The following is a 10,000-nucleotide window of genomic DNA, read 5'->3' on the forward strand; positions in this document are numbered from 1 at the left end:
ATCCTTGTGCATGGCCTAATTTAGGAGAAGCTTTAGCTGTCGGACAAACAGCCTCACATTTGACTCTAGAAAACTTTGTCATGCAGAGGAGTTTGTCAGCTGCAAGGTGACTATCTCTTGTGGCTGCAGAACAAGCTCAAATCATGACCCTTAAACCAGCATGCTTGACAGCTGGTTTGAGCATCCACTATGTTTTACATACGTCTTTAGACGGCTCTCCTGACCTCCTCTGCATACGATGATGATGATTTAGACTAAATTTGGAGTCATCACTCCATCAAACCTGTTGCCCCTGACTTTCAGTCCAGTACCTGATTAACTTGGCATACTTCAGCTTCTTTTCCTTGTTTGCATTCCCTAACACAATCCCTGCTAATGATACCATGTCCCAGCAAGCTGTCTTTTCCTATCAAGTGTTAAACTTTGAGTTTTTGTTCTTTCTTTTGAGATATATATGTATTCAGTCATTGGTTGACACACCATTTAGTCACTGATAGGCTGATACAATAATATGGCTTCACGATTTCTTGTTAAGATTTGCTTATTAATAGTAAATGTAGGCACTACAGTAGTATAAAAGTACCACTAATATTAGGTAGGACGTAAAAGGTTATTTACATAAGCAAATATATTACATTTTCGGTGTGTCTCCCCCACTCACCTAACACAAACACACTCACAGAAAGGGAAAGAGAGAGAGACAGAGAGAGACAGAGATTGTGCACGACGATGGCAGCAGTTACACCTCCACCACTGAGAGATGTGATTAAGGCTGCGTGTTGGATTGTCCTCTACAAAATGCTGTGAAATGTAAGTATGCCTTGTTTCCTATGAAGCTAATAAGGAGAAATAAACTTGACAGACTTTGTAGATGCTGACATATTTCCAAAGCACAGTGTTCAAGTATTTATGGCTTGTGACTAATAATCTTCAAATGTATTAAATATACCAATCTAAATATGTTACTTTTGACACATTGTTTTTTACTTATTCTCGCGCGCCCTTACCTTACCTTGTAGATTGTCTCTCTCATAAATTTCATCAAAAAGCAGAAATGTGGATAAAATGTTCTGTGTGAAAAATGTCAAAGAAGGTAAGCAGTACTTCAAAAAATTAATTTTTAATGAGTGCAAACTCAAGATCTCACTTCCTCATATTGCTGTCAGGATATGAGTGTACTAGCTTTCATCTACATTATGAATGTATCTAAAATGGAGATAAATAATAGATTAACTTCCCAAGATGTCCACTCATTACTGACAGCTACAAAACCTCAGCTAGAGACTCTGGCTCTCTGGTAGTGGCACAGAATGATGGCAATGGCTTTTCATTACAGCATTACAAAGTCATCTATTCCAGTTTAAGAGGAGAAATGATCTAAACATAATAATCACCGCTATAATCTTTAATTAAATATGTAATTTAAACATCGTTTTCCATATTTTACAAAGACAGAGGCAGATGACATATTCAAGTGATTGCAACGATGGATGACATGCTCAAATCTGCAGATACGACTGAAAAAACTTACGATAGAAATGCTGACAAAGCAGAGCTCCACGATCCACTACCTGCTACTTCAAAGTTGCCCGTTACACGTGATTCCACTGCAGACCTTACAGGTATGCTCACATGAAACAGATAATAATGAAAACACACATGCTTAGTAACCTGATTCCTCCTTGTTTCTGTGCCTCCAGAATCTTTGATTGAAGTCCATAGTTTTTCAGAGCAGATCTCCACTGAGGACACTGAATTATCTTCAGTGGACCTCTCTGCGAATGTCTTCCCCCATAGAACAGTAGGTACGGTGACCTGTGAGTTCTTTGTTTTTAATTTTATCCTCTGAAAAATGTTTTCACAAGAATTTCTTCTGTCTCACACAGAAGCTCCCAAAAAATGCAACATGCAAAATATACCAAAGTCAGGAGTGACCAGAGCAGTATCTATCTGCAGTCCACAATCTGTGGAAAAGGAGCAGCCAAAACCTCGCAGCGCCTTGCTGCCGTCCTCTCTGGAGGCCAGCACAGTCCATGAATTGAACCATCCACCCAAACCAAAGGGCAAGAGCCAAGAAAGCCTTAAAACCACTTCTGCTCACACCGACCCAGGAGCAGAGGGTAAGGACAATAAACTTTAGTGAAATCCTATTTCATCTTATTGTTCCCATATATCTGTTTTCTCTCTGCATCTTTCCTCACTAACCCTTGTCTTCTATGCAAGACCTTTGTGCTGCAATCCTCATGGCCTGCCTCTTCTGCCACCCCCTGGACTGCATCCTGTCCACGCTGAGGGGGTTTAACGGGTGCGCCTGGTGGCTGTGCTCGTCCTTCTACGACTGCGAGCCTCTCCTGGGGGTGATGCACCACTGCAACCTCTGCGGGTGTCTGGGTGTTTCTCGCTGCTTCCAGAGCGACTGTCCGCTGTGCGACTTGTGCCTCCACGCTACAGAATGCCTGGACCTCGCTATGGAAATCTCTCAGATGCTTTACCACTGACGCCTGCTTCCAGAAAATAAAGCACATCCACACACGAACCGATGGCAATCATTTATTTGTTAAAAATCTCAAAGCCAAATTGCAGGGACAAGACATGTTGGTTTGTAGTTAACAGTCGGTGTGAGTATGAGTCACTGTGTATATGCCTGGTTAAGACAGGGTTAATATTGTGGAGAAGAGTAAAAGCTGAATAAGTACAGAAGTTCTACTCTGTGATTTACGGGAACACGACGAGCAACGCTGAGTGATGGAGTGGAGCTGCTTTAAGCTGAAAGGTACCTCCAACGCTCTGAACGATCAGTGGAGAGCTTAAAAAATTATTGTAACCACCAATCAATGCCACTCAAAGCTATGATCTAAATATATTTTTGGCTGTTTTAACTAAAAACAGTACATCAGTGTTAGAAAAAACAAAAACAAAAAATACTCAAACACACATTCATTAACTGTACACAAGGTTCGGTAAGCATGTGATGAAAAAAAACCCTTTCTAACGTTTGTGACTATTTAATGGAATAATAATTGCATTGAGGTTTCATTCAACAAAACATCATACATTGTTATAACAGAAGTGAGACTAGTGGTTGGTTTAAAAAAAGGAGGTCTGAGCCAACTGAATTCAGACTACAATGAGCAGGAATCCATTATTAGATTATATCACTTTTCATCATCCGAAAAACAAACAAACAAAAAACACACCCCACATATTTATTAGAACATGCTAACTGGTTAAAAAAATTACTCAGCGATTACCAAAGTTAATGGAGACAAACTGACAACACACATTAGTCTGCAGAAACTACTTATCAAATGATCAGGTATAAAAAAAAAATGTAATGAACTACAGTACTTTTGTAAAAGGAGAAAATTGTTCTGCATTCCCACTGACTGAGTGAATATATTAAAGAAAATTATATATATATAAATATATATATATATATAAATGCTGATTTGTAATTTGTAGCTACTCTGGAAGAAATCCTGCTTTGGCTAACTAGCTGCAGCAGCATGTGAATTTTTTTCACCGCCTTTAAGGTTTTATTACAAATACATGCGACCTGGGCCTTAGCTGTCCGCTGTATGTAGTAGTAATAAAAACAGACACAAGCTTTCTTAAAATGCATAGACTGCCATAAAATAAGGTGCAAAGAACTTGCTCAAAATAAAAGACTCTTATTTACAATGTGCTGTAACTACTACACAATGTGCCAATTCACTTTTTTACAGAGATCCCTTCTGTAGTTGCTGGTGATACAACCCAACACGCATGAGTATGCAACTGCTTTTAACAAACCCTGATTCCAGTCAGTCTGAAGAAAAACAAAAAACAAAAACACACACGCATGAAATATATGCTATATATTGGCATTTCTTGACAAGTTAGTTGTGCCAAACATGTCCTGTCACGAAAAAGAAACCTCACAGCTTTCTTCCCTACAAATATGCATATAATAAATTCAAGCAAACCTTATATCCCTCTTAAAATCTCTGAAGAAATCTTAACAACTATTTAAGAATGTATCATTTCTTAATGCTAGGTCCATGCCCCTATTGTACAATATTGCATTTTATACTAGGATTGCATTCAGAAACTCAGACATAATCATCTGATGTCTGACTGGCTCCAAACAGGAACAATTATAATGAATTTGTGTAGCAAAAAACAAACAAACAAACAAAGAAAAATTAAAATTTGCTGTCTTCTGGTGTTAGTTTTGTTCATAATTATAGTTAAATTTGACTTTTTAAAGTTCAGTTGTGCAGTTCTATAAATAGGCTATAGTTGTTTAAGGATAAACTGCACTTCCTGACATTCTTGTCCCTACGGAGTCTCTGACCACACGCAAATCATCACAAATCCTCGTCCATCTCAAGGCTGCTCCTGCGACTGCTGGTTTTAGAGGCACCCGGTGACAAAGGAGAAAACAGCGGCTCGCCAATCCTCTCTGGAGACAGAGTGCACCCGTCATCCATAAGTATGTCTCCCAAACCCATATCGGAGTAGAGGGCGGAAGCCGGGGGGTCATCGAGCTCAGCGAAGCTCAGGCTGCCCAGGTCCAGCGGACTACTTATGGTGAGTCCGGCGGGAGAGTCTGAGGAGGGTGGGGACAGGAAGGAGGCAGGCAAAGGTTGTCCAATGGCTGCCGGAACGAGGAGGTTCTGGCTGGAGGCTCCTCCCGTGTTGGGAGCCAGAGACTGGCTGCTCTGTGGAACTGTGGACTGCTGCTGGAGCAGAGAGGGGTCGGAGCTCAGAGCAGAGATGCTGTTGGAGTTTGAGAGGCCGTGAAGCCGTGCCTGCATTTCCAGTTCCTGAAAACAAGAACAGCATGTTTTCTAATCAGATGGCCAGAAATCACTCATGTCATTATTGCATAGTCTATTGCACTCCTATATTGCATAGCTCCTTTTATGTTTTTGCATTGAAAAATTCATTCCACGTGTTAAACTTTACACCCAAAAAAACTGTCTAAATAAGATGAAACACAGATGGAACAAAGCAAGTCTGAATTTTTGGTTGATCCAAATTTGCAATAAGGAAGAAAAATAAATAGTTGAGAACTAGATGAGAACTAAATAAAGCAAACATAACATTTTGTGGATTTCACCTATTTTGTGCAAACTTTATGTTTGAGTAAACCAACAGGATGAGTGCAGACTTTTCACAGACTTACTGTATGTATTACAGTAGTGATGACAGTTACACAGACATTTCTTCAGCAAGAAAAAGACCTTCTTTGTTTAGAAAAAATATGAGTGAAAAGACAACAACAGAGCAGGGCCAAGGACGTGGAAGTCACTACATTTATGAAGACAAACAGTTCACGCCCTGCTTACATTTCTGTCTACACCTAAACAGCAAAGGTGGACAAACGGCTTTTGATTTTCTTTGATTTTCAAGGAATTAAGCACCATTGTTCCCCAGGCACATCCATTCAGATCCATTCCTATTTAGACACATTCTTAGTCTGGATGGCACTACCTTGGCCTCCTGTAACACTCTGAAGAATCGATTATTTTTGACCAAGAATGTTTTCTTTAACATGCAAATTAAGAAAGCCTTCTTTTCTCTGCCGAGTAAATCGGAGGCATCCTTTTTCAGAGTGATGCTGAAATACTTGTTCATACATAAGTTTCTAAGATGCACTATTCTATTACTTATTATAAGGCTGTTCTAAAAGCTCCCTGAAAAGCCTTCAGAAGATGGAACTCAGGAGATCATATATGTCCATACTAGATATTTGTTTTTAATGGCTGTAAAATCCACAGTTAGCAAGCCCTCGAAGATCAAGCCATATCATGACCTCACTGCAAACCCACCACATCAACCCAACAAAGCCATGACCGCAATCTGGTCAAGTCTGGTTCTGTTAGAGATCTCTTCCTGTTAAAATGGAGCTTTCTCATACAGCCTCATCCGATTGTCAGGATTCTCTCACTAACGTCTTCATCTTACAACAAAACACACTTTGAGATAACCATTCCTGCAAAACAGCGCTACATAAATAAAACTGAACTGAACACTGACCTGGATGCGTAACATTAAGGAGTGGTTGGCTTGCTCCAGCTTCTTCTGCCTCATCTCAACATCCTTGGCTCTCTGCTGCTCCTTCTGCAGTTTCCTGATGTAGTCTACAGAAGCCTTGAGAATGGTACCTTTATTCCAGCGCATCTCTCTGTCATTGTTGCGATGTCAGTAAAGACAGGAAAGACAACAGAAGCAGAGGATAAGATCACGATTTATACGCCGCATGTGTGGCCCCAAGGCATTAAAATTCAAACAGTGTAACTTCATGTGAGCAGTGGAAAATGAATATCCCACTTACGGGTCTGATGACTTCGGTATCAAAGCGCCCAACTCCTTTATGCGGTCATTGATGTTGAATCGACGCCTCCTCTCAACTGCAACCAACAAAGAGAGGAAGCAAAGGCACACGAGGTTACCTCTAACAATCAGCTGGTATTAAGCAGAAGTGCACGAATAAGTAAATAGGATGTTGTGATTCTGAATCTGCATTGCGGTCTATATTTTTATTTTATTATTCAAACAAGAAGTTAAAAAAAATGATCTCAAACAAAGGTTTGACTTACTGAGGTTATGATTGTCTTTCTTCTGCCTTTCTTTCATTATTGCTTTGGCATCTGCATCTGAAAGACAAAATGTTAGCGTTCATGTTACGAAAAGCTAAACTGTTTATTAAAAAATAAATAAATAAATGAAACAAGACACGTGTTTATAAAAGGAAGTTACTATACCAGTAATTTCCCTTTTAATTTTTGGAAGATCAGCAGGGCAGGAGTTGCTGACAGTAAGAGTAGGCGCTGCCATTCCCGGGCTATGGTACACATCCAAGAGGTTTCCTGGGAGCTGCACAACAAACAACATGTTCCAATATAGGTCTTAAATAGTACCTGACTACTCTGAAGCAAATGCTGCTGCTTTAATTTAGAGCAATCGGTTCTGTGAGTTCAAAATAGACTCAAAGCAGGTTTCTGTGGATCAGACAGATGCTATCAAAAAGAAATGGCTGCTACATAATAACAGCAAAGAAAAACCCCACCATTTATATTCTATTGCATATCAAAGATGAAGACTACCCGGTGCCAATTCAAAAATCAGAAAAAGCCTTTTTACCTCAGTCAGCTTCTTTTTCTTGCCCTCCAAAATCATCACCATAATCCTCATTTTTTGCTTTGCGGTGAAATTTTGGAAACCTGTTTCCTCCCTGCAGATTACTTCTTGACCTGACCGTGTACTTTTTATGACTTTGTCTCACTTCTCTTTGTCTTGTATCCACTGATAGCTTTACCCTGCCCATGAAACACTTCTGTGACGAATGGTAACTGAGTGCTAGAAGTGTATATTTGCTCTTACAACTTTCAGAATTCCACACATGAAAGAGACCGCCCATTCACAGAGCGTACTCACTTGGAGCTGTCTGCGTTATTCTGTTACTGCACTATTAAAGAAGAAGCTCTAAACTGGAGAGGAACCTTCAAAAAGGAAGTTCAAGAGAGAACAATAAATGCATAGTTCTTCATACCGTGCTAGGCAGCTGAAGACCTGAGTCTATCAACGTAATGATGTCGTCATTAAAACTGGATTCAAGGCTAATAATGTCATCGATCACATCGTCAATCTAGAAAAACAGACAATGAGACAAACGTGGCAGAAGGTAAATGGTGTGATAGTAATGAATATGTATTTACACTGTATAAAAACAATCCAGGTGGCAACACTAAACATCTGAGCCCAATGTGAGAGCTTTAAAGAGGCCTAATTTGGAAGACAGTGATGCGTGCATGAGACGTGCTGGCACGGTTATTCTGCCGGTGCAGTATTTAACATCTTATTGTGACGAAAGGCCAACGAGAGTATGACAACGAAGGGCATGCATCCTCACAGTAGGACCTTCGGGCACATTGTTACAGAGCAAACACAAGCTAATTGAGCAAAAAGAGAGCAACAGATATTCAACTTCCCCACAAAAATGCGCTGGAAGTTTCCAAAAAGGAAAGTACTGAAAAGGTTATGTAATCTGCTGTATCATCAAATGAAACTTGCACACAGGAAATTTAACTACTGGTATCAATGTTGGAATTCCCCTTACGTCTTCCTTGTTGGAGCCGATGTTGAGCAGCGCCATAGGACTATTAGGGGCGCTGCTGGCAGTAGGGGCCACTTCTGGGGCAGAACTGGACTGGGGGGCGGGGGACAGAGACAAGGTCTGAGGAATCGCCTTGTTTCCCAGAGTGGTGGAGAGGTACTGCTTCACCTGCTGCCTCTGTGCCTGCTGGATGTGGTACTTGGTGGGGTTCTCCAAGTGGGTCTGCACCTGATCATTCAAACAGCTGTTAGGGGCTGGTGGTCTGACACACACACACACACACACACACACACACACACACACACACACACACTGCTAAAAATTTAAAACAAAACAGGTCGCTCTTACTTTCAGCACCTCCACGGGCACCTGTGCTGGAGGGGGCCGGGCAGCATTAGGTGGCAGAGTGACAGAGATCGCTGGAGTTGAGTTGGTGGCCCGAAGCTGAGAGGCAGATGCCTGTTGTTGCTGAGCAAGAGCCTCACGTCTCTCCTGCTCCTGGGCTTGTTCCCGCATCAGCTGCTGCCGCAGCAACACACGTGACGACATGGCTGAGACGGATCCAGGGATCTAGGGATGGACCTGTAGGACAGCATGCGATGTTATTACACCACTCAATCCACAAATCAGAATCCTACACTTTAATATTCTGATGAGAATTCCAGATGTCACTGCCAGGTCTAAAATACATTTACATAGAAAATGCTTAGTTTGGTTTGAAATAATCTGAGTAATTAAGTTCCAAAGCCATCAGAGGTTTGTGATAGGACCTGTAGAATTCAACACATAATTGTACAACTTAACAAAACTGTTTTCATTAAAAATGTTAACAAATTACTTTAAAATGCCAAACAAATCAACACCATTAGTAAGACTGCAACACCCCCGAAAGCTGTTGGTTTTCAATCAGTCATTTAAATACGTTAAAATACGTTAAGATCTTGAATTAGTAGTGGGACTGTTACTTAGTTACAATGGTACTTATACAAATCTAGTTTCTCTAATCTGCTGCCTTTAAAGCTTCTTCAAGCCCCGACTTCTTTATTCTCATTTTCACTTCCCCCTTTTTTTTTAAATATATACCTTCTGTTATGTCCGCTACAGTTGTATCTGTTACTCAGAGACACAGGAGACTCAAATAGATCTTGTTTCAACCATGCTCAGCAGTCCCAATGAGCATTACAAGGTTACTATTGCAACAGAATTATTTACGAATGTGAAGAATTGTGTAACTGTATCTCAGCCCGTTTTTGCACAAAGATTTGTACATTTGTTAAGGGCTCTCCAAGTGCATGCTTAAAAGTGTACAGAAAACTGTTGAAGTGCATTTAAAGTATGTGTGTGCATATAAGTGCATATATAAATATTAATGGCTGAAAAGACAAAGTAGTTTGGCCCAAGAACTGGAGACAACTTAAAAAGGCCAACTGGTCTGCTGCTTACATTTCTTTGTTGCACTTCAGCCACAGCAGATCTGCAAATATGTGTATCTGTTTACATCTCCAGCACCTTGTATTAGACCAAGTTGGCACTTATATATATATTTACATAGATTAATACACCATTTTTTGCACATCTGAATACTTCAGAATTATTATTTTTTAAACAAATGTAATTAAACATACATGGATTGATATTCTATTACACCACACTCACACAGATATTTTGCAGAAAATTCTGAAACCTTAGTAACTCCATACAAGAGAAGTGATTTCTCAGAAAAGGAAAAACATCAGCTGGGCGTTATGCCAAAAAGTGACCATCTGCCAAACAATTTCCGATGTTTCTATGCATTTTTTATGTGTCATTTCTTTGTAAGGAGCTTGGAAAGAAAAGTGACTGGACTTCTTTCAATTTCTTGATGTTTCACCTCTCATCCGACAAGGTTCTTCAGTT

At 40.2% G+C, this 10,000-nt stretch overlaps 2 protein-coding genes across 2 annotated transcripts in view; one reads left to right on the forward strand and one right to left on the reverse strand.

Annotated features, from left to right (window-relative positions):
* Positions 1-1,474: 1,474 nt before the first annotated feature.
* LOC146386515 (uncharacterized) lies at positions 1,475-2,577 on the forward strand. Its single transcript, XM_084927616.1, has 4 exons — positions 1,475-1,622; positions 1,701-1,810; positions 1,925-2,120; positions 2,224-2,577. Exons 1-4 carry the CDS (start codon positions 1,487-1,489, stop codon positions 2,496-2,498), a joined length of 717 nt encoding a protein of 238 aa, XP_084783742.1. The 5' UTR covers positions 1,475-1,486; the 3' UTR covers positions 2,499-2,577.
* The window catches only part of tfe3b (transcription factor binding to IGHM enhancer 3b), an 11,780-nt gene continuing 4,316 nt past the window's right edge, over positions 2,537-10,000 (reverse strand). Inside the window, exons 2-9 of the mRNA XM_084927615.1 lie at positions 8,453-8,686; positions 8,108-8,332; positions 7,541-7,636; positions 6,753-6,864; positions 6,588-6,644; positions 6,323-6,398; positions 6,025-6,172; positions 2,537-4,808 (exon numbers count right to left, since the gene is read on the reverse strand). Of these exons, the coding sequence (XP_084783741.1) occupies positions 4,350-4,808; positions 6,025-6,172; positions 6,323-6,398; positions 6,588-6,644; positions 6,753-6,864; positions 7,541-7,636; positions 8,108-8,332; positions 8,453-8,653 (1,374 nt within the window). The 5' untranslated portion in view covers positions 8,654-8,686 and the 3' untranslated portion in view covers positions 2,537-4,349. The remainder of the gene's footprint in view (positions 4,809-6,024; positions 6,173-6,322; positions 6,399-6,587; positions 6,645-6,752; positions 6,865-7,540; positions 7,637-8,107; positions 8,333-8,452; positions 8,687-10,000) is intronic.

Source organism: Perissodus microlepis, chromosome 5 (genome assembly GCF_051167445.1).
Source record: "Perissodus microlepis isolate ML-2025 ecotype Zambia chromosome 5, ASM5116744v1, whole genome shotgun sequence".
Classification (NCBI taxonomy): domain Eukaryota; kingdom Metazoa; phylum Chordata; class Actinopteri; order Cichliformes; family Cichlidae; genus Perissodus; species Perissodus microlepis.

What these genes read in the sequence shown, in the direction of transcription:
- LOC146386515 (XM_084927616.1), top strand. Translation starts at nt 1,487, where the DNA reads ATGGATGACATGCTCAAATCTGCAGATACGACTGAAAAAACTTACGAT. An exon ending in TTCCACTGCAGACCTTACAG is followed by an intron (nt 1,623 to 1,700) that starts GTATGCTCACAT and finishes CTGTGCCTCCAG; the next exon opens with AATCTTTGATTGAAGTCCAT. An exon ending in CCCATAGAACAGTAGGTACG is followed by an intron (nt 1,811 to 1,924) that starts GTGACCTGTGAG and finishes AATATACCAAAG; the next exon opens with TCAGGAGTGACCAGAGCAGT.